We start from the raw sequence: 24,160 nt of genomic DNA, 5'->3' as shown, positions 1-24,160 counted from the left end.
TCTAAACACTTGCATGTCATCACTGGTATTTTTAATAGACAGCAAAATATGAAAGTTGCTATTTCAAAAATTAGTCCCGTACTACATTTTCTGAGAGATTTGAACTTCTTTCCTAAATCCTGCTGAAAAAAAAAAATAGTTTCTCTTTTGCAGCAGTTTTAGCATTATTTTATAGCTTTGTTTTCCCTGTTGCTCCACATTTTGCTATTTTGAAAACTCGACTTTTCCATATGTCATGGATAATGGCCAATTGCGTTGCCTTCTGTGGAAATAAAGATAAGAAGTAAACAGTTGCTTTCCTAACAAAAGACTTGATTACATCTGAGTCGATTTTACCATAGCATTTTCACTACGTACTGTTATTTAGTGTCATGTTGGGGACATTTAGTACTCCTGACTTTGATGACCTTTCACTCCATTTTAGTGGATGGCAATGTGATAATAGCCTACATTAAATTTCTAGCTTTGGAAGACTTTGGCACAGTGGTCCCCAAAATGGCCACACTTTGGAATTACCTGGAAAAATACCGACGCCTGGGTCTCACCTGTCACCCATACACTATGACTTAGTGGGTCTGTGGTACAATCTTGGTATTGGGGTATTTAAAAACTTCCAGATGATTCTAACATGCAGCCACATTTAAAGAGGTACCACTCAGTTTAGAAGAAGTATTCCCAAAAGCTAAGCCAGAGTAACTTAGTAAAAAATTAGAAATATTACAGTTAACACGAAACTAAAAGTGTTATTGGTAAAATCTACATACTATGCTATTTCTAGGCAGTGATATGCTCATAAGTAGGTCTCTTGATTGTTTTTATGCTTGTATAAATAATGTTTTTAATAAATTTAGCCACATGGTCTGTAAATCAATATCAACAGCTCTGAGATCTTGTGAATTCCCTTCATTTTGAGGTGTAACGAAGTAACCTATTTGAGCATCATATATGTTACTAGGTAAATAATAACAAAAGACATTTCCCTAGGGCTTTTCCTATGCCAAGGACATTACATATTTTAATTTATCTATCCCTCACAACTCTTTGAAGAATGTTCTATTATTATCCTTATTCTTACAGCGAAGGAGCTGAGGGGCAGAGAAGTTAAGTAACTTGCCCAATGACACACAGCGAGTAAGCAGCAAACTGGAATCTAAACTAGGTAATCTGATTGCTCTTAGCCCCCATGTTCTCCCAAAAAGAACTTTTTGTTCTATCAAGAAGAATTGAGAATCAAAATTATATTCTAGACTGTTTCTGAATACTGCAGAACACTAGCTCCCTCCCCTACTTCTGGTTGTTCAAAAATCTTTTTCAAATCTAGCAACATGTAGCACCTGCTGAAATGATCATTCTGTCTTTCTCATTATCAGTGCAGTTCCACTTTTCCTGTTCCAAAAACAGAAACTGCTTATGACTTTGGTATAATAGAGCAATTATGTTTATTGAGGAATACATTTTATTGCAAGTCATATTATTACAACCTCTAAAAATAGCACCACAGTTTTAAAACTCTCCTTTTTTATGGGTTTATTTGGCTGGAGCCAAAAATAAATAAATAAAAAAACCACACCTCAGTTATGATGCCTCTCAGACACGTGTTGATCAAATACCCAGGGGCAGAGAGGGACTTGGCCAAGTGGAGCTAAAAAAAATATATTCTTTTTTGGTTGGAAATAACTTTAAACTTGCAGAAAAGTTGCAAAACCAAACTCTTACAAAGAAAAGACATATTAGCTTCTAGTCAGATTTGTCTATTAAGTTTTACCCGCGTTTGCTTTATCAATTGCTCTCACTAGTATATATACACGCAGACAAATACACATACATTTTTTTTCAGTTTTTAAAGTAGATTGCATATATTATGGCCTATTACCCCCAAATACTCCAGGGTGTGTTTCCCAAGAATAATGATATTCTCTTGTATAATCCCAGTACACTTCTAACCTAATTTGCCATCTATATTTCAATTTGTTTTTTACTGGATTTAGTCATCACATATTTTGAATGTAACTTAATCTAGAAAATTTCCACAGAGCCTTTCTTTGACTCTTATGACAATTACATTTTTGAAAAATTTTATCAACACCACTCTCCTCCTCTTTTTCAATAGAACATTCTTCATTTGGAATTTGTCTCATGTCTCCCCATGATTAGGGGAATCCATACGCACAGATGGGGATTCGGGACTGAAAGACTACATAAGTGATGTTCCTTCTCAGGGTATCACAATTGAAAACACAGGTTCTTCTGTCCCTCTTTGGAGATGCTAGGGGTGATTCCCCAGTCAAGGAGTTGTCTAGTTTTTCCATGGCATAAACTGTTTTTTCTGCTAATAACTAATGAGCGATTTGTGGAGAGATACTTTAAGACCAAAGTAATATCCTTCTCCTAATCTAAATTTCCCTCCAGATTTAACATCTACTGGCAATTCTTGCCTGAGCCAATATTTACTGTGATAGTTGGAAAATGATGACTTTCCATTTCTAGCACTCCTTCCACATGTACTGGTCAGCCCACAGCATTCTGCTATAAGGAAGACTCTTCTCATTCTCCCTGTTATCGTTATAGATTCATGGATCCTTATTTTTCCTTCCATGGTTTATAAGTTATGATTTTTTTCTCAATTATTTTACTTTTTAAAACTGTTGCAGTTTTAATAAAGGGAAACACCTCCAAGCTGGCTTCCATATTTTTGGTATTCTTCTATTATTTTTTTAAACACTTCCATCCTTTCTGATGTAATAAGATATTTCAGGCTCATCTTATAACTACCCTAACCCCACATTAGAATTAGTTGTTTCTCCAAGGAACTCTCAGTCCTTTTAGTGGGTAATGACATTGGACCCCAAAGTCTGGGAAGCAGGTGGATTCATTCCTACTGAAGTGTCATTGCTTCTAAGCTCTTTGGGCAGATAGATCTGGGAAATACTTGGGTGTATATACACATACACATAAATACATGTATATATATACCTCATAAATTCATTTGCAGACATGCATGTACAATTACATACACATGTGCACATATATATACACATGCCTTAGAAACCACAAATTTACATCTATCTCAATCCACTCTCACACGATTCATTCTTGCCTTCCTCATTCCATAGTTGCATGTTCCTCTTCCACAGTGAAAATCCTGGCCCCTAAAACACCAGCACATTTGTCATTTGCTCTAACATACATCTGAAAGAGTTTCATTATTACTTGGGCACAGTAGTCTCTATTCCTGCCTGTCAAAAATCAACTAGACCCAGTAATTCAATGCCCAGTTATTGACCCAAAAGGAAGGAACTCATATGTCCTCCAACAACCTTGTATGAGAATGTTTACAGCAGCTTTATTCATCAAAATATGTTTGGCCAAAACCTGGAAACAGCCCAACTGTCTTAAGAGAAGAATGGAGGAGCAAACGGGGTTATAGTCACGCAACAGAACACTACATAGCAATCAAAGAGCAAACCGCTGCTGAGTGCAACAATATGGATGAATTTCAGAAACACTGCACTGAGTTTAAAAAGGCAAACAGAAAGAATACATAATGTATGACTCCATTTATATGAAATTCGAGAACTGGCAAAAAAATAATGTCTAATGGTGCACTTTTAGAGATTTTATGAGAAACAGACAAGTTTCTAACAGCCAGGTGTGGCCAAGGAGACAAAATAGAGCAAAGGTTTAGCAAATGACCTTTCTTCATTCTCTACCACTTTGGGGCTTTGCACAAGTTACTCTACACTCTTTCTTCTTTTATAAACTGGAGATAATAATAGTATCTACCTAATAGGGTTGTTATGTGAAATTACATTAAATATGGCAATATGGCACGTAAATCGTCTGGTAGAGAGTCAATGAGCTTGGCACACATAAAACATACAGTAGCTGTTAGCATCGGTATAGCACCTGTGTTTGTACATTGCCCTTCACAGGTATACTGCTGGTCCCTCATCACTAACAACACTCAGGAAAGCAATACAGAAATATACATCGGGTTTTCCATATTCTTTAATTTACTAATCCCTCTCCTAGAAAAAGTATCCAGCACAATCAGGTACATGCATAAAGGTAATTTTTGCACAATAATGTGATAACTCCAAACTGGGTTAACTTAAAAATAAAACCATTACATTATAGAATCATAGTAAATTATGGTATAGCACCTGTTGAAATGTGGAATAATCTTTGTTAAACTCGCAAAAAGCAGAAGATAAAACAATATGAGCTCTGTGGTTGCAGACGAATACGGTATGTTTGCGTGTACAAGTGATGGCTCATACTGTGTGACCTGGGAGCAGTTGACTTCCTCTTTCAGGGTCTAAAAAATTCCCTGGTTGTCTTTTCACTTAAAAAAATGCATACCTTTTTGAATTAAAAATAACCTTTCTTTGTATAAAAACCCACACATTAAAGAAAAGTATAATGGAAAACCCAAATGATAGAAGCCAAATGACTACTTGCTTCTGGTGGCGGTGGGAGAGGGCAGAAACTGACTAGTAAGAAGCCTGAGAAAACTTTCTGGGAGTAAGGAAATGTATCATTATCTGGATCAGGATGTGAGTTATATGGGCGCGTGCATTTGTCACAATAGATTGAACTCTACCCTTAATATCTGTGCATTTCACTGTCCATAGGGAGCGGAGGCTGCCCTCTGCCTGAACTAGAACTTTGATCTAAAACAACCCCTTCTTGTAGTTTCTCTCACTTCCCATCTTCCTCCCCATTGACTTCCTTTTACGTTACTTGCTTTACTATCCTTTCGATATACCAAGTACAACACAAGTTAGAATTTCACAGCTAATTAAATGACATTATCAACTATTTAGCTGTGGCCAATATACATACTTTAATACAGTAAGGAAATGCATACAAATTGAAAATGTTTAAACAATACTGAATTTTAGATTAATCCTCACTTTAGGCCTTTACCTATCTCATCTATTAAGACAAAAGCAAAAGCAGAGAAACATATTGCAGAGCAGTTGGGGCCTTGCCAATGAAAACCGTTGATTTCCAACATAAAATGATCATATATCACTTCAAGGAGGAAATGATTTTCTCAGACCTTCTCATAAATTCTGGTGCAGACCACGCCCTTCATTTTACATTCCTTGAGAAAAGAGAAAGATTCATTGAGTATCTAAAACTCAAACTAGGGAACGACAAATTTGCACATAGCAACAGAAGATAAAAACAAGCTCATAAGATTAAACTTAGAAAGGAGTAGAACATCAGTATGTCAAGTCTCTGGCAATTTGGAATTATGACCATCGGAACAGGAGAAGCAGTTTTGACATCATTCTATGTTACTATGTGGAAGAATTTTCTTAAAGTGACAAGTTTTAATGCATAATTTGCGTGCATTTAAATTCACTAAAAGTGGATTTCAAAACTATATGCGTATTTGCATCATCTGAGGAACATTTAAAAATACTGATGGTTCCTTCTCTCCCAAGAGATTTGCATTTAATTAATCTGTGTTGAGAGCCCCATATTCGTGTTAACTCCCCATGCAAATCTACTTTGTAGCTAGGGATAAGAACCTCTGAACTAAAGGGAAAAAGAACATTTAAAATGACATGAGTCTATGTTCAGTGTATGTATTAGTAAGCACAGAAGCTAAAACAAGAGAATTACTAGATGCCATTGCAAGTAACCCTGGACATTACTCTTGATCTGCTGACTAAAAGGTCTCCCATGAGCTGAGCTTAAATCACTGACACGGTGGGGTCCAAGTTACTTTGAATTCTTGGAAGCAAAACACTCAGATACCTACAAATATTATGTAATTGAGCCGTTAGGCAGGTTTGTTTTGTATTTATAACTTGGACTTGCTTTTCTCTTTGTGAGTCCAAAATAGGGAGATTCAGCCATTCTTTCTTTGACTTACTGTTGTTACTCCTAAAATAACATATGAGCTTTGTTGTTTCTAAAATCTTGGATCTATACTTGAAGTGCTATAGAGGAGTCTTCAGGACTGAAATATTGTCTAACCACTAGTTCTGACTTTATTCTTAGCCATTCTTTTTCATGGGTATTGCAAAGAAAAAAGAATACTTTGAAAACAATGTAACCAATTTCCCTATTTAAATACCATTATTTTTGTATTTAGAAGCAAAAATAATCTTACCACTACCATTTTCCCATCCACCAGCTTTCTTTTTATTGTCGTCTCTTTGCCATCCCATTTCTGCACTTGATTCAACGAGCCTCTTGACAAGGTCACCATGCTCTGCAATGACAAGCTCACATAACCGAGTTGCTTGGACCGTAGTTGATTAAAGAAGCAGTTCGTTTGGTATCGAACTGTTTTCATAATAGACGTCTCATGAAGAACATTCATTTTCTATTCAATTTAATTTAATGTACTTTTTTAGAGGAGGCTCCACACCCAATGTGAGGCTCAAACTCCCAGTCCTGAGATCAAGCAAGGTGTCCCCAAGGCACATTCATTTTTTTTTTTAATAAAGATTTTATGTACTTCACAGAGAGAGCATGCACATGCGTGAACACAAGCAGTGGGAGCGTCAGGCAGAGGGAGGAGCAGGTTCCCCACTGAGCAGGAAGCCCGATGAGGGGCTCAAACCCAGGACCCTGGATCATGGCATGAGCCAAAAGCAGATGCTTAACTGACAGAGCCACCCAGGTGCCCCAATTTTCAATAGAATGGCATAGTCTACTCTTTTGAATACTAACAGGAAGTATCTTCTCAAGCCGGAGAATGAGCTAATGGATAAGAGAAAGATTAAAATTTACCTTTGTTTTCCTGTTGTCGGCTGTGGTTTCTTCAAATTCCTGACCTAACTTAAAGGAGATCTCTGTATTTTTAAATGTACTCTCAGTCCTTATAGTTATAATATCCCCTTTCTTGCTGATGATCACACGGGGTTTGGCCAAATTTCCCAGTTTTCTGGTGGCTAACCCCACACCTGAAAATCAAGAGAATGTTAGAATTATGTTGACAAGGAGATGTATCTGTAGAGACTACACATGGCCACTTTCTATCCTCACTTGTTCATCTGGTGTGGAGACGGTGCGTAGTATCACTGACTACTGAGGATCTCCTCCCATGTTTCACCATCTAACGGAAATGCGTGTCCATCGACTTAAATATTTTAAGTTTATTATTATAAGAGTAATATCTGCAGATTTTAAAGATAAACATGTTTAACTTAAATAGTACAAGTTAACCCCTTTTACATCTAATCCCACAGTCTTTGAAAATCACCAGTGTTTTGTATGAATCACTCCAGAAATTTTAGTTTTTTACATATAAATACTATGGATGTTTTTACAATGCAACTATGACAGATACACACTGTTCTTCGATTTTTTTTCTCTTCAGTAATATACTGTGGATATAGAAAAGAACTCTCCCCACATCCTTAATAGAATCCTATTTCTGCAATTTTATTATGGCCCCTAAATTAACTGGTGGGAAAAATCTATCCATCTCCTTTCAAGATCTCTATCATTACATGTAATCGCAAATAAACTAATTTTAAAAATTTTTCCTTGTTTGAAAAGAAAACAAAATTAAACACTCAAATTTTATTACTACTATTACTAAGACTATATACATGGAAAAGGAGAAATTACTAAGACTAAATACATGGAAAAGGAGAAATGTCAAATGAGAGCAATAAATGAAGGGAAAACTAGTTTCATATAAATATATGAAAATATATATTCTATATAATCTCCGCAGTAGAGCCTGAGAACCTACACTATATCGAATCCTGAGGTGATCTTATGCATTCTAAATTTGAAAATGACAGAATTAGGGAGTCTGTCATTGATGCTCTTGTATTTTCCTTCTTCCTCAGCTGTAAAGTCAAATCCTTAAATCCAACCAATCTCACAGTACGGATCTGTCCCCATAAGTTCTCATAGTTTTCTAGGTAACGTAACATGATTTTTCTCGTTTTTACCTAAGAATACAACTCTTCTCATAAGCTTTCTATGCAGGTAAGTAAAATTACAGGCCCTTTGTCAAGCATAGAAACCTGGGTCATTGGCACCACTTTCGATTATATTTATATAGCTCTGGAAATTTCCAAAGACAATTCATACCTGCTGTGCTCATATCATGGAACATTCCTAGAAATAGTGTAAAATAAAGTTGATAAAACTAAGGACTGGATTTTCCATCTTCATCCATCGCTTCAAATACAGGAAATTCTGATGTTAGCCTAACAGAAATTAGTGTAAATGTCTGGTTTAGCTAAACATCAAAATTTTAAATTGAGGTTTTCTATTAACTTCAATTCCTTACCTTAAAAGCATTTCAGCTGTTATAAAAGGAACCAGATGATGGGTTGCCTAAGCCTTTAGGATTTCTTTTCTCTGAAAGCAAAGCCCTATTGATACAAAACTACCTTTGAAATCAGTGGGAGCTCCACACAATTAAGCAGCTCTTAGGTTAAAATCTATTACAATTTCCACAAATGAAATGCAGTAAATTATTGGAATGACCAAAGAGATTAATTGCAGGAAAGGATTATAATTCAGCCTGTGCAAACCTCCCCAGAGTCCTGGAAAAAGAGTTAGAAGGAAATAGGCATGCAGCTTTCTGAAAAAAAGGATCTTCTCAACCAGAGCTACAAGAAACATTTCTTACCCAGAGCTTTCATGTAATCATCAAAGTGCTCACTGGAGACAAGTTTCCAGGTGCCCAAGAATTTGTTGCTCATTGTGATGGAGGAGAATTCAACCCAGTTCTAGATGAGATTCAGGAGACTCAGATGCTGAAGGCTCAGAAGATTCTTTTCAAAGATGTCCAAAGCATGTGACTCTCACAGAGACCCAATGGGGAAAAGCAGTATCAGGACTGGGCAATGAATCATCCATTGGGACAAAAGAAACCCCCACATAATGTTTCCTTAGTCTCCAAAAAAAATTTTTTTAAAGATCAATGAAAGCACTATTTGAATCTTCAAAAAAATGTTTGGTCAATCTTACATTTTTAAGAAGTGCTTAGTCTTTAATGCTTTGGAAAAGACTCCATGAATTGAATCCTATACCAAACTAAATTATATTAGCATGAATGAGAGAGAGAGAGAGAGAGTGTGTGTGTGTGTGTTTAGGCATCTTAGTCACTCTCAATCCTGAGTCTGCACAATTAAGAATTCTTATTGAAAGAGAAGAAAGAAAGGAAAATGTCCATGAGTATTGTGATAACTGCCTCAAATATGTTGTGGGAGAGAAATGCAGGGAAGCAGTGTGAGGAAGTATTCATAGGTAAGGGAGGCTTGGCATAGTTCACATATCCCAGGCAGGCAGAGTAGGCAGACAATACGGTCAGTCTATTACAGCAGAGCACAGAAATTGTATTCATGGGATGGATAAAAAGTAGCGCTAGAACATGATGTGGCTTTGGCACAACAAAGATTTTCATCTAAAAAAAAACCAAAAACTTAAGTCCAAATTGAGCAGGTTCTTAGTTAATACAACAATTTTGAGTTTAAGCCCTTTAAAATAAATCTTCAGTTTTATAAAGAGAAGGATTTTCTATGTAAATAATTCTAATATATACTGAGAGGTCGTTGTGGGCCAGCCACCATGCCAAGTGCTTTTTACGGATTATTTCATTTAATTCTCTCAATATCTCCAAGAGTTAAGTACTATTATTACATCCATTTTACCAATGAGAAGGTTAGGTAACTTGCTCCCAGGACTTGAATGAGGAGAGGCAAGGTTTGGACATGGCCTTGTTCTCTAGCCCGGACTTGGGATTATTATCTTACATTGCTCCCTTTACATCACATATGCGCAGAGGCCTTGGCCAAAGGTCAGATGATACTGACATCACCATGTGACTAAACAGAGATATTCATTTCTGCCCCCAAATCAGGAGAGGTAAAAGTCATGAGGCTACTATGGTACATCAGAGCCCAAGTCTTTGACTAGACAGAGAAGATATAAAACTACTTCAAATGTAGGTGTTGCTCCTCAGAATACCTTCTTACTGCCATAACTTTTCCTACTGGTTTTTTATATTGCCATCAGTCCTGACTGTGAGGTTGTAAATATTTTTACACAGGTTGGCTCTCTTCACAACAATGGAATATTTTCCCATGATCAGTTTGCTCATTAACAGGTAGACCTGCTGGCCTCCTGGGCTTAGGTTACCAATGTCAGAGGTGAGCCACAATGATTGCATTTATATTGTTAGGGTCCAAGGTGGGTCAAAATATGGAAACATACACTGTGAGTCCAAGTATCACCTTATATTACTCATGCATGGATAAATCAAAGTGGGAATGAAACAGTGACTAGAAAATTTCCTCAGTTAAGCAACTAACCCAGTCCTAGGCCCAGGAGAATATAACTGGAGGAAGGACATTATACTCGGATAGAAGAAACAGCTATGAAGAAAAAGGGGCTTTTGATTAGAGAATGTATTATTTTCTTTTTTTAAGATTTTCTTTATTTGAGAGAGAGAGAGAAAGTGGGAGGGAGTGGGAGAGAGAATCTGAAGCAGACTCCACCCTGAGTACATAGCCCGACCCAGGCTCAAACCCACAACTGTGAAATCCTGACTTGAGCCTAAACAGAGTTGGTTGCTTAACTGACTGAGCCACCTTGGTGCCCCAAGAATGTGATATTTTCTTATCCAAAACACTTAATAAAAATGAATGATGATATCATTTTGTCCTCAAAAAAAAATTTTGTGACCCTACTTTATTGAGAAGTATAACATTCAAAATTTAGGAGTTCTGCCTAAATCTGTAAAGGACTCTCAAACCACCCCACTTGAGGTGATCCCTTGTATTCAGAGGGACTGGTAAAGGAGAGTAGTATGAGTTATCAGCAGTCCCTGATTGTTCATGGGCATAGCCGCAGAGTCAAAATATAAACATTGAGGGGCGCCTGGGTGGCTCAGTGGGTTAAAGCCTCTGCCTTCGGCTCAGGTCATGATCCCAGGGTCCTGGAATCAAGCCCTGCATTGGGCTCTCTGCTCAGCGGGGAGCCTGCTTCCTCCTCACTCTCTGCCTGCCTCTCTGCCTACTTGTGATCTCTGTCTGTCAAATAAATAAATAAAATCTTTAAATATATATATATATAAACATTGAGCTATGTATTGGAAGGGCTTTTAACTTTGAAGCAATTTTAAACAAAGAAAAGAATTTCTGTTTTAGCATATCAGCAAGGTACCTGCCTGCTGGAATGAACCAGATGTATCCAGACAAATATAAAATGCTGAGGCTGGTATGTGAGTCAAAGGCCCAGATCAAAGCAATGAGTGAAGATCCACACTAAAGCCGGCTTGAGACATTAAGTCAATCCTAGCTAAGCAAGTAATTAGTATCCTAGTGAAAAAGAATGGATAATAAACACCAGAACCATACTATCACTAGATAGATTTATTTAGACTTGAACTAAATATTTATAGTAGTAGTAGTCTGTTTATAGCATGGATTCAACCTTTCATAGATTTACTGCCTATGTAAATTCTCATGATAAGGCAAGCTACTTGAATCATACACTGAAAAGAGCACCCAGAGGTCCAAACAAAATAAAGAAAGCTTGTTCTTTATCATATATCATGTAAATATTCCTCACACCATTGTCTTCAAGCTACATCCAGTTATATATTCGGAAAAGTGATAACCAGACGTCCTATAGTAAATAAACAAAGAATTCATGATCATTCACTTGAGGGCTAAAGATCTGACTCCATTCCTTTCATTCATTTAATTGCAAAAATATTGAGAGCATACTAAGTTCTAGGCACTGTTTGGAGCTTACTAGGCACTCTTTTTGGAGCTTACTTTCTATAGTAAAAGTATACTTGTAAAATAGTAATACTATGATCATAATTGGTAGTATGAAAAGCACACCAAATAATGTGTTATTATAAATAAAATGGGCATTTTAAAAAATAATTGAATAAACAAAAATGGACTTCAGAATTTTCACTTCCTTATGAGAGATGAATTAATTAAACTAAATTTCCAACTATGACATCTTAGAAAAAACAGATTTTTTTTTAAATTCTTCAAAGCTCCAGAGAGATAAAAAAGCAGAGAAAAATTAAGGGTCTAGGATTTGGGTGAAAAAGGCAAGGCCAGAGAAACAGTTGCAATATTTAGAGCTACTGGCCCTCTAGGGATTAATGAATTCTGTAAAAGGCAGATGAGAGACAGAAGTGTGAGGAATATTTGTGACCGTGTTATAAAGTGTAGGGGAAAAATGAAGGAGAATCCTGGTTAATCATCATGCTTTGGTTTAGGACTTTGAAAGGGTGCAGCATAGGGAAAAAGGTGAATTGAGGGTTGCCGGGGGGAGGGGGTTTGGGAGAAGGGGGTGGGATTATGGACATTGGGGAGGGTATGTGATTTGGTGAGTGCTGTGAAGTGTGTAAACCTGGTGATTCACAGACCTGTACCCCTGGGGATAAAAATATATGTTTATAAAAAATAAAAAATTAAAAAAAAAATAAAAATAAAAAAAAATAAAAAACTAAAAAAAAAAAAAAAAAAAAAAAAAATAGGCCTGTGCTAATGGCAATTCAATTCTTAAAAATAGTTTAGTGTGATCTGGTTAGCCAGTGAACCTAGCTACCAGTCTGAAACAAACTCTTTCCAAAAGAAGATAATGTCATCATAAATATAAATTATCACCACAACTTTTCATGTACACTGTTAATCAAATCAGAAATAAATAGAAGGGCCCCTGAGTAGCTCTGTCAGTTAATCATCAGACTCTTGGTTTTGGCTCAGGTCATGATCTAGGGGTCCTGGGACTGAGAGCCACATAGAGCTCTGCCATCAGCATGGAGTCTGCTGGAGATTACCTCCCTCTTCCTCAAATTCTCCCCCTGTTTATGCATGCTCTCTCTCTCTCTGAAATAAATAAAATCTTAAATACATAAATAGAGCAAAGAGATAGGAAAATATGTTCAAAAAGCAAAAGAAACACGAGTCCACAGAACTAGATGATTGACTGAGAAGATATTAATAAAAACAGGCATATTATGGAAAATATCATCAAAACCAACATTTTTTTAAAAGACTGACAAAATTGAGGGGCACCTGGGTGGCTCAGTCAGTTAAGCATCCAGCTGTTGATTTCAGCTCAAGTCATGATCTCAGGGCCATGAGAGTGAGCTCCCCATCGGGCTCCATGCTTGTGGTGAGTCCACTTAGGATCCTCTCTCTGCCACTGCCCCCCACCACCTGCTTGGACGTGCTCACTCTCCCTCTCGCTCAATAAATAAGAAAAATATTTTAAAAAGAAAAAGACTGATAAAATTGGCAAAACATTTAGCAAAATGGACTATAAAAAAAGTCAAAAGTTATTGATTGCAGGAATAAAAAAGGGCATATCAGTGTATCTTAGTTATTAAAAAATTATAGTTACATAACTTACAGTAATTAAAAAGATCATAAGAAAATATGAGCTACTTCATGCCAATAGATTTTAAGATTTAAAAGCAATGTTATAAATTCCTTAGAAAACACAAAATGTAAATACTCCCAAATCCATTATTATTGAATCTATCATTAAAATTTCTCTCACGAAGATACCCCAGGCCCATAAAGTTCACCAAGGAATCCTTACAAATATTTACAGAAAAAAATAACATCAATGTTACACAAAATCTCCCAGAGAATAGAAAAGAAAGTAGTAATTTCCAACTTGCTTCTACCAGGATCTTTGCACATGCTCTTCTCCTTTCCTGGAATGTCTAACCACTCCCATATGGTTAATCCTTAAACCTCAGTTCAATTGTACTTTCCTACCTTTGGGTTGACATCCTTTAGATTTCAACTCAATCATCTTTCTTAACCTTTTTCTAGTATAACATCATTGAACAGTTACTGCAATAGCAATTTTTATTAATTTTGGATATCATTTAATTAATATGTATATCGCCCACTGAAGTCTTGATTCCATATACACAGGGACAACATGTGACTTTCCTCATGTAGTAGCCCAAGTCCATAACACCATACATGGACATGGTCAATAAATATTTGTTCACTGACTAAATGAAGAAAATATAAGATTTTCTACTTATGGGAGTTATTTTTGCATTAACTCATATAATAAATATTATGAAAGCATCTAAAATTTGTGCTTATGATCAATAATATTCTTCTCCTAAACTTCCTTCCTTCTTCTACCTCCCCTGCCTTTTCTTCCTTTCTTTTTTCATACCCACTGGAAGCACAGAAAAGACATTGGCTGTGGGTCATATCTAAGTGTGAAATTTAATTACAACACTCATTCCTACATTTGGTCATGCTTCCGGTCAGTTTTATATATATATATATATATATATATATATATATATATATTTTAATTCTTTTCAGCGTAACAGAATTCACTGTTTTTGCACGACACCCAGTGCTCCATGCAATACGTGTCCTCCTCAATACCCACCACCTGGCTCCCCCAACCTTCCCCCCCCCCCGCCCAGAGGAGAAGGGAGTTGAGGGAAATTGGAGGGGGAGGTGAACCATGAGAGATTGTGGACTCTGAAAAACAATCTGAGGGTTTTGTCCAGTCAGTTTTTTTAAAAGCAGGTGATTCTTTCCATGTTCAAGGATGACATGATCATAATATACCACTAGGAAAGCATATGTAAGGTAATTCCAAAATTCATTGTACATATTCTCACCTGCATGCATGCAATTAATACAAATTTATTGAACTCAACTAACACGGGAGGGAACATGGTGAGTGAAGCAGCAACAGTTCCTGCCCATATGGGTCTTATATTCTAGTCAGGAAGACAGACATTAAGAAAACATTTAGAGACATATTAAAATATCCAATTATTATTTTCTTTTTTCCCTAATTATTATTCTCTATCACTTGCAGATGGAGTTGGTGAGGATACCATAAAAGAGCCAATGAACCATTATTATGTAGAAAGATCCCTTATGGACTTGTTTAGGCACCAGATGCTATGAGACTGATGATCGGATTTATCGTCAGAACTCAGCCACTGAGGCATCTGGTGACCCTCCTCCCCACCAACCACAAGGAAGCTATTTGACAGAAGGTGACAATGGCACTTCAGGCCAGATATTTCCTATTACAGATTTTGTGTGTTTTTCTCTACGATGGAGAACACTGAGATTATAGTTGTTTTCTTAATGCAAATCATGTCTTAGTCACCAGTGGATATTTGACCTTTGGGTTGCTATGGTGACAGTTGCTGTGACATTTATGCTGCCCAAAGGTGGTTAACAGCTTTCTTTTGTTGAATGTCAATAAAGAAAGGGAAGTGGTTTTTTATTCCTTCAAACAATGCATTTAGCTTTGTTTTTACTAGACTGCAACAGACATGGCCTCTTTTTCAGAATCTAGTCTAAGATTTCAAATCATTATTCCTAATAGAACACCTGAGAATTAAATTTCCCCATTCACTGGGGAGGAAATAGAAGACAATTTCTGTATTTCCATTTCTTTTGTTAGTCTTTATAGCATATACCAAGCTGGCCACAGTTTTTCTCTTCTATTTGCATTTTTTCCCTCTTAGTGAGAAAGTGACATTCACAGCGTTAAAGAGGCTGTACTTTCCAGGCATTAGCATAAAGAGCCATAGCAAATACTTTTGAGGACTCGGCCATCTGCTCCCTTACATCTGATGGGAGAAAGAAATCCTTGAAAAATAATTCATCACAAAGCATAGTGAGAAGCATTTTTGTGTCTAGCTTTATTTCATAAAGAACAAATATAAACCCATAAGAGTTGAAGTGATTTTCTAGTTGTGTGTTATATAGGTAACCTACTTTGTTTCCTACTGTATTTCTTGATTATATCTTATAAATGTTTTCAATAATTAAGATGGTATAAAGACCTTGATCTCTCATTTACGCACATATGTACACACATATGTACTCACACACAGTATTTTCTCTAAACGTTCAATTTAGAAATCTTAAGACTTTGGGATTAGATTATTTCCTGATATCTTACCCTAATTTTCCATCTACAGAACTCTGTGAAGTAGACAAACTCCCATTTTGCGAAGGAGAAAACCAAAGTAGAAAGCAGCTCGCGCATGCTCACATGGGTGTTCACAGCAGAAGCAAGATTCAAGTCCTACTCTGGACATTTCTCAAAGCCCATTTGTTCCAGGGCACTGAGAGTCATCTCTGGGGTACCAGACAAGTCCCGTTCTAGCATGGGGTGGTGTCTAGATGGTTCCTCCCCAGTCTTATCCCTCTCCAAAAATTACACAGGGTCTAGATATCAAACTTTAAAATGGACAAACTATGCTTTCCCTAAACTTCAGTGTAGAAGTCTTAACCTATAACTTTGAGATTAAGTTATTTCCTGATAGTTCATCCTAATTTTTCATCTACCCTTGGTTATTATCTTTGGAATAGTCACTTATCTTTTTATAGCCAGTGAAGAAAATCATGGACTTTTGTGTGTATTGCATTTTTGTGCAAAAAGTACGAAAATTAAATAGACCAAGAATGTTCAAATAATTTTGCTGGTGATTTACTAAGTAGTTCTAGGTACCAAAAAAGGAAATCTGGTGAATTATTCTTTGGTAGTAGTATTAATCATGATTTTAATATGACTGATCTTTGGGTAATTAATGCTTTTGGACAAACTTCAATGTGGATTTGAAATGTGATGGAATTTGACTTACTACTAAGTCATTTAGGTTAAAAATATTGAAAAATAAAATATATTTCCCTGTGTGGTTTATAAAAACTACTCTCACTTCCTTTTCAAACCCCTTTGGAAAGTGAATAAATAATGGTTTTTTAATCCTCAAGTCACTGTAATGAAAAGTTCCATTATTTCCAGCACAAGTTAACAAATGTGACATGCTATTTTATAATCACAGATAGATAACGATAAAAATCCAGTACAACTTGACAAATATGGCATGTTATAATTTACTTACAGATAGACGATGACTTTTGAAGGCAAGTCAGACATACCAGGAGACTGATCATGTGAAAGTCCTTTGCAAAGACAAATGATTCTAAGTATGAACTTCAGTGAATTTTTTTTTTTTCCTACAGGAATTTTTGACATGAGTTGACTGATAATAAAAGTAAAAGCAATAGGGCTTCAAGATGCTGGGCTATTTAAAACATCAAAAGTTGTGAACTCCAGGCCTAAGATGGTGCTGTGTTCCAGCACCTAACATGGTTTTGAATAGTTGTCAGAGTAAGAATTTGTTGAGTGAATGGATTCCTCAGGAGTGGATACAGATGACAGCTACTTAGTGTATGTTTAATTCAGTCTACTAAAGACTCAACATTGGGCTTTTGATTCATTTTGGCTCCTTGTATCTTGAGCTATAGCATAAAGAGAAGAGAAATAAATCTTGAAAATTCAGAACTATATTATTCTTTTCTAAAGTATGCCTCTGTAAATCCAAAGATTAATTTTTTTTAAAGATTTTATTTATTTATTTGACAGAGACAGAGCTCACAAGTAGGCAGAGAGGCAGGCAGAGAGAGAGGAGGAAGCAGGCTCCCTGCCGAGCAGAGAGCACGATGCGGGCCTCGATCCCAGGACCCTGGGATCACGACCTGAGCCGAAGGCAGAGGCCTCAACCCACTGAGCCACCCAGGTGCCCCCAAAGACTAATTTTTAAGAGAGTTTATTTATTTATTTGAGAGAGTGCATGTGCAAGTGGTGGGGAGGGGCAGAGGGAGAAGCAGACTCCCCACTGAGTGGGGAGCCTAACACGGAGCTTAGTTGGGCTCAATCAGAGCTCAATCCCAGGACCCTGGGATCGTGACCTGAGCCAAAGGCAGATATTATTTAACCAACAGCCACCTAGGCATGCTATAAATCCAAAGATTTAAATGAGTAAGAGCCTAGTGCTTTTTAGAGTAGTGTCTTCTTCCTGAGGGTTGCAAGTTTTCAATCCCTGCTCGGAGGGGCATTGCTAAGTAGCTGTCATCCGTATCCACCTTGCAGACCGTCCTCTGATTAAAGAACCACTGGTCCATGTTCCTCATTGTGCAAGGACACCCTGGGGGCTGAGAGTCTCTGACTTCTGGAGAGCAAGTATGGTTTACATTTTGTATACACTTGATTCCTTTAGGAAGGAGGAACACAAGTCATGTAGGAATGACTGTCACTGCCCATACCCAGCAGCTGGGTGGCCAACACAAAGCCCATCGCTTCAGGTGCACAGCTGTATGTTTCTGGTCTCAATAGGACAACACTAATTCCCTTCCTTGGCCTCCTTACTTGATTCATTTCTTGCCCCAACCCATGCTCAGTGCTTTTGTATGTGACCTTTCAAATTTCATCCTACTAAGGTGGCCATTCCCCCCAGGTTGCCTAGGGCAGTTCCCATTTATGCCTATTATCTGAGTATAATTATTGATACAGCCCTTTTCCACTTTAGACAACAAATTACATGGACATTCTGCTTTAATGCATATTAAACATAAGTCTCGGGACTTATTATTTTTTTTTAAGATTTTATTTATTTATCTGACGGAGAGAGAGATCACAAGTAGGCAGAAAGGCAGGCAGAGAGAGAGAGGGAAGCAGGCTCCCTGCTGACCAGAGAGCCCAATGTGGGGCTCGATCCCAGGACCCTGAGATCATGACCTGTGCTGAAGGCAGAGACTTAACCCACTGAGCCACCCAGGCACTCCGCAGGACTTATTTTTGATCAACTACTACCTACTTTCAAATTTAAGGTACAACATGAGATTTACATAATTCTTACTCTTCCTCCTTTTTCCTCGCCTCAGGTTTTCAGACCTTACATTTTAATTTTACCTATATCACTGTGTTTTGCTCTACGCCCTGAGTGTACTTCCTAGCAGCAGTCCTGAATGAAATTATAAGGTACTTTGTGTAGCTCTAATAATTATATAGTTACAAGGCATTTAGAAATTCAGGACTGGCATTTAACATAATGTCATTCTGCAAAGACTGAGCTGTAAACAGTGGTGAGAGACGCCCTAGCCTGATTATTTTAAATGGGCTTACCGATATGTAAGACAATAATTGTTTTAAATGTTTTTCCATAATAATTCAACCACAGTGTATGAGGTGCAGGCTCTGTTTGTGATGGACCTATCTCAAGACGTTAAACAGAGCTGCCTTCTGCTAAAATCAAAAGTCAGCAGTGTTGGTTTTCAACATCTGTGTAGCCCAAAGTAGTTTCCAGTGATTGTATCTCCAGTGTATCAAGCCCTCTGTGAGGTCCCAGGAATTTCCACAGAGCGCTCTTTGACAGAAAGTCTTAACCTAAATGGAGTAGGTCCACCGAAGGGAACTCAAGGCTTATGGAAGTAAGGTGGACAGAGGCTTAGGGGGACTTTGGTGCTCTTATCATCACATCGTGAGCAAGTAGCTTCTTACTTCACCAGTTAATCCATTTGTCCCCAACCCTCACCATTACAGAGCTCCAAAACTGCACTTAACTTGTTGGTTTTATTGAGCAAATTTATGTTGGACAATTTTTAAATCACCGGCCCTGAGGCATATCTTCTTTAAGTCCCAGCATCCTGTTAGTGAACAAGTTTCCATGATGTAGACACTTCCTTCATACCTTTTCATAAATTCGAGTGCTGACAGTTTTATTCATGATATATTCCTAAAAGCAAAAAGGGATCTATTAGAGTTGGTGGATGACAGTTTCAACTTGCTCTGCCCCTTCTTCCCCAGACTCTCAATTCAGGACGCACAGCCACTGAGGAACTCAAAAGGCATGCATCAAACAGGAGTATCTAAAATATTTGATTTATTGAAAACTCACCACTACCATTTTTCCATCTACAATTTGTCTTTTGATTGTTGTCTCTTTACCAAGCCATTTTTGGACATGAATCATTGCACCATTGTTTAATGTTATGATGCTCTGTAAATGCATAAAGGAATCAGTTAGGGATAGCAATTCACTACACTCCAAACTACAGGAGACTAGACGTCTATTTTTCATTTCTATTTTGACATGCTTTTCCTCCCAAATTCATCCCTCAGTTCTTATCATAATTTAATATCATTGAACTAGAGAAGTCTCAAGAGATTATTCAATTAATGTTCTTCTTCTCCAGACAGACAATATCTTTTTTTTTTAAAGATTTTATTTATTTATTTGACAGAGAGAGATCACAAGCAGGCAGAGAGGCAGGCAGAGAGAGAGAGGAGGAAGCAGGTTCCCTGCTGAGCAGAGAGCCCGATGTGGGACTCGATCCCAGGACCCTGAGATCATGACCCGAGCTGAAGGCAGCGGCTTAACCCACTGAGCCACCCAGGCGCCCCAGACAGACAATATCTAAACTGTTTGTGAATGATTGTTCTCTTCTCTATACTCTTTAATACAGTGACAAAGAAAGATCACACACACACACACAAAAATGAAAACATGTCCAGGTTTTTGGCCCTGTTAACCATCAGCATAATTTGCAAAGGGGTTGGCTTTAGAGCTGTTCAATAGTAATTAACAAAACAAGCCCAAGCTGACTTGGTCATTAATAAAGTTAGATATGTATGAACCATGCTCAATGACCTTCTTTTTTTGTTTTGTTTTGTTTTGTTTTGTTTTGTTTTTCCTGGACTGTAGAATACCAGGAAGACTTAGTGCTCACCTTTACTTGTCTGTTGTCCGCTGTGGTTTCATCAAACTCTTCCCCCAGTTTGAAGGAGATCTCAGTGTTCTTGAAGGAACTTTCTGTTTTGATGTTCACTTCATCCCCATTGGCACTTATACTAATTCTTGGCTTTGCTAACCCCGCCAGGTTCCGGGCTGCTGTGCTCATCCCTGTAAGGCAACATGCCTTCAGAAGACATTTAGGAAGTGCTAACAACCCTTTTGGAAAGCCATTGGAAGAGAATATATTCTTCCTCCATTCAGGTTTTAGGTAATGTGTTGTAATTTCTTCAGTGCTCACTGTGATAGTGGGGTTGAGCCAAACAAGCCCATTCAGAAGGTATATCTAGTAATTACACTTGACATTTTGAAAAGCTAAATTCACTTTTTGAATTGTGCCTCATCTAAAATCTTCCAGACTCATGCTTCATCTAAAATGTATATCTGTCTGATACCTTTCAGGGGATCAGACCTCATTCCTTAACTCGTGGGGTGTTCTAACAACAGTGCAGAGGGTGTTATTATCCTCATTTTAAAGATGAGTACACAGTGTCCTAGAGACATAGAGAGGCTTATTCTAGGTGATGTGTCTGTTAATCAGCAGAGCTACAGGTTTTCTAATAGTCTAAAGAATCATAGTGACTTAAAAAAATAAAAGCAAAATAAGAAATGTAATTTTCAGAGTACCTAAACTACTCTAAAAGATAATGACTTATAAAGTCCAAGCTCCAGAGTGTCAGGGTGGCTCCATCGGTTAAGCGTCCAGCTCCTGAGTCAGCTCAGGTCATCACCTCGGGGTCATAGGATTGGGCAGGGTCCCTGCTCAGGATGTCTGCTTGGGAGTCTCTCCCTCTCCCTCAGCCCCCTGCCCTGCTCTCTCATAAATAAATAAATAAATTCCTTAAAAAAGGTAATGAAGTCCAAGCTCCTCTCTTATTTGTGGATTACATTCAGATCTGGCCAAGTAAAGAGGAAGTAGGCAAACTGCACAATTTGGCTTAGAGCCTGGCCCTGTTGTTCAGGCTGGGGATGTCCCACTGCCAAAGTTGATTCATGTAATGGATAGACAGAAGAGGTGAGGCCTCTCTCTCTGTATCAATATGGAACGCGATTTTACGTTTACATTGTGGAACTGATAAGACACACCTGACTACAGAAAAGCAGTGATACCTGCAGGTCACAAAAGAGAGAAGAGCCAGACAGTTGCCTGTGCAGGCTTTGTCACCTGTGAGTTCAAGCGTTATTTCCCTTCTCTAACCTTCAGATTTCTCAGTAGCGGAACATGAATGACCATGGTACTTGCCTCCTAGGTGTGCTGGGAGATGAAGTGAAAGGACTTAACATGGCCATGGCACACAGTAGGCTTTCAGCTCTTAGTCTCTGCCTAAGCTCAGCTCCCAATCACAACAGCTCTTGCCGTAAGCCCAAAGTTTCTTAGATGCCCCCATATTTAAACTCAAAACAGGAGAGTCTATGAATCCATTGAAAAACAGGGAAACATGTTTCATATGGCTCCCTGGGAAAGTTAATACTGAGTATGAAAAAGGGACAAATGCATAATGTTACATTATGCACACAGTGACTTGTTATGCATTGATTATTTCAGCCAAATTTAAAGAAAAAAAATCTTGGCTTTATATACAGTTTATTATTGCAAAGGAGACTTCTTTTCATTAAATATTAAAAATTACTTAACAAATATTAAATAATTACCATTCTTCTAGCATTAGTGAGAACAGTTTAGTTGTTATAGGCCTGAGCCATTGTAATTGATGTTTATTCAATTTGAGTGTAGAGCTAAAGGGTGAACAGGGTTTATACTTCTGAGAAATAGCCAATGGTGAGACATTCAATGAGCAAAAATGTTCCATTTCTCCAATAAAAAATTTGAAATTCTTCAAAATATTTTTAAAATATCTCCCCTATATATGAAGACTTTAAATATTAACCAACTAGAAATTTCATTTGTTGCTATCATTCTTTTGAAGTTGTGACTTAAAAGAAACCTTGAAACAAATTTAAATGATAAATTTAATTATAGATATTATTAATATCTGTAAATTTGTCTTTTTTAGAAGATTTTATTTATTTATTTGACAGAGATCACAGGTAGGCAGAGAGGCAGGCAGAAAGAGAGGGGGAGTCAGGCTCCCTGCTGAGCAGAGAGCCCGATGCAGGCAGGGCTTGATCCCAGGACTCTGGGATCATGACCTGAGCCAAAGGCAGAGGCTTTAACCCACTGAGCCACCCAGGAGCCCCACTATCTGTAAATTTGAAGCTAGGAAATGTTGTTAGTTGAAATGATGAAGGTAGAGAGGATGAGGAAGTATTTTCAAAAAGAATAAATGGACTTAAATATACAGATAATGACTAGAAGGAAGTTTCTGTGAACCTTGTATTTTACGAAGAGACAGTTACTGCTAGTAACCAAAAAAATCAAAAGCAGACACACAAACCTTGTTAATCTTACATGACTATTTCCTAAGATCACAAAAGAGAGAATTGTAGGAAAATTCATTGTAAAATGCAAACCTAACCACATCACAAAATGTATTGTCACTTTCCAAATCTCGTGATGGTATTTCTTACCCAATTGTTTCATGTATTCCTCAAAGTTTTCACTGGAGATCATCTTCCAGGTTCCCAAGAAGGGCTCAATCATGATGGAAAGCTTGCTGAATAGAGGCACTCACAACCAAAAGCCAAAGGAACTTAGGGAATGCAATGCTGCCAGTACCTTTATTTAAAAGGCATCTTCATCATGTGACTTTTCTGCAATGACCAATGGGCAGCAGCAAGACCAAAGATTCTAGGTACCAGCATGACTCATTCTGTTTACCTCCAAATTGAGAAACAGAAAATCAACGTGTAAAGTTGAATTTAAGTCGATGATTATAGCTTCTAGGAAAGAGATTTATACTCCCAAGTCACCTGATAAATATTATTTGTGGAATGGAGACAATTTTCAATACATCAGCCCTTTGAAATTTAAATGCTGAGTCAATGCCAAAGGAATATCCCAACAAATGTCCAATAAACTCCTGACTAAGGTTGTTTTCCCACCTGATAATAGAAGCACATCTTTGCTTGGTCCACCTCAGCTGGTTTTTGTTTGGACAAGTCATGGTTCCAGAGTACATTCTTCATTAAAATAATATCCTCCCCTCCCTTCCTTGCAGGCTTGATGAATTGATATTAATGTAACTGAAATGTCTTCAGTTGCTTGGAGTGAGGTATAGAGTATTATTAATATTATCATTGTTGTTCATCAACAGTAATTGCCCACTGGGAAGAAAGGTAAAAATTACCATTGGCTGCTGTTTTGTGACTTAAGCCCTAAAAAGGATATGGAGCTAAGCTTGGAAAATTCATCTTTTAGGCTCACAAGGTAATCTTGAAATACTCCTTGGATTAAAATTAAAGTACTCCTTGGGGAAAAAAAAATTAAAATACTCCTTGGGAAAAAAAAAAAAAGATAGCGTGGTGCCTGGGTGGCTCAGTGAGTTGGGCCTCTGCCTTCTGCTCAGGTCATGATCTCAGGTCCTGGGATCGGCTCCGCATCCGGCTCTCTGTTTGGCGGAGAGCCTGCTTCCCCCACCCCCTGCCCCC

The 24,160-nt window shown here is 37.6% G+C and overlaps 2 protein-coding genes across 2 annotated transcripts; both read right to left on the bottom strand.

Annotated features, from left to right (window-relative positions):
- Positions 1-1,491: 1,491 nt before the first annotated feature.
- On the bottom strand, positions 1,492-8,743 carry LOC101686730 (myelin P2 protein). The gene is made up of 4 exons (XM_004774221.3): positions 8,621-8,743; positions 6,757-6,929; positions 6,131-6,232; positions 1,492-5,110 (listed from the first exon to the last, which is right to left on the bottom strand). Exons 1-4 carry the CDS (start codon positions 8,691-8,693, stop codon positions 5,060-5,062), a joined length of 399 nt encoding a protein of 132 aa, XP_004774278.1. The 5' UTR covers positions 8,694-8,743; the 3' UTR covers positions 1,492-5,059.
- Positions 8,744-19,395: 10,652 nt separating this feature from the next.
- Positions 19,396-23,243, bottom strand: LOC101686444 (fatty acid-binding protein 9). The gene is made up of 4 exons (XM_004774220.3): positions 23,141-23,243; positions 20,550-20,722; positions 19,718-19,819; positions 19,396-19,555 (listed from the first exon to the last, which is right to left on the bottom strand). Exons 1-4 carry the CDS (start codon positions 23,211-23,213, stop codon positions 19,505-19,507), a joined length of 399 nt encoding a protein of 132 aa, XP_004774277.1. The 5' UTR covers positions 23,214-23,243; the 3' UTR covers positions 19,396-19,504.
- Positions 23,244-24,160: the final 917 nt, after the last annotated feature.

Source organism: Mustela putorius, unplaced genomic scaffold (assembly GCF_011764305.1).
Source record: "Mustela putorius furo isolate JIRA1106 unplaced genomic scaffold, ASM1176430v1.1 tig00003846_pilon_pilon_pilon, whole genome shotgun sequence".
NCBI classification, from domain to species: Eukaryota; Metazoa; Chordata; class Mammalia; order Carnivora; family Mustelidae; genus Mustela; species Mustela putorius.
This window is presented reverse-complemented; position numbering and strand designations above follow the sequence as displayed.

Excerpts from the sequence above, each read along its gene's own strand:
- LOC101686444 (XM_004774220.3), bottom strand. The coding sequence starts at position 23,213 with ATGATTGAGCCCTTCTTGGGAACCTGGAAGATGATCTCCAGTGAAAAC. Across the intron at positions 20,723-23,140 it reads GGAATACATGAAACAATTGG|GGATGAGCACAGCAGCCCGG; the intron begins GTAAGAAATACC and ends GTTGCCTTACAG. Across the intron at positions 19,556-19,717 it reads TAGATGGAAAAATGGTAGTG|GAATATATCATGAATAAAAC; the intron begins GTGAGTTTTCAA and ends TTTTGCTTTTAG.
- LOC101686730 (XM_004774221.3), bottom strand. The coding sequence starts at position 8,693 with ATGAGCAACAAATTCTTGGGCACCTGGAAACTTGTCTCCAGTGAGCAC. Across the intron at positions 6,930-8,620 it reads TGATTACATGAAAGCTCTGG|GTGTGGGGTTAGCCACCAGA; the intron begins GTAAGAAATGTT and ends CTTGATTTTCAG. Across the intron at positions 6,233-6,756 it reads CCGACAACAGGAAAACAAAG|AGCATGGTGACCTTGTCAAG; the intron begins GTAAATTTTAAT and ends TTGTCATTGCAG.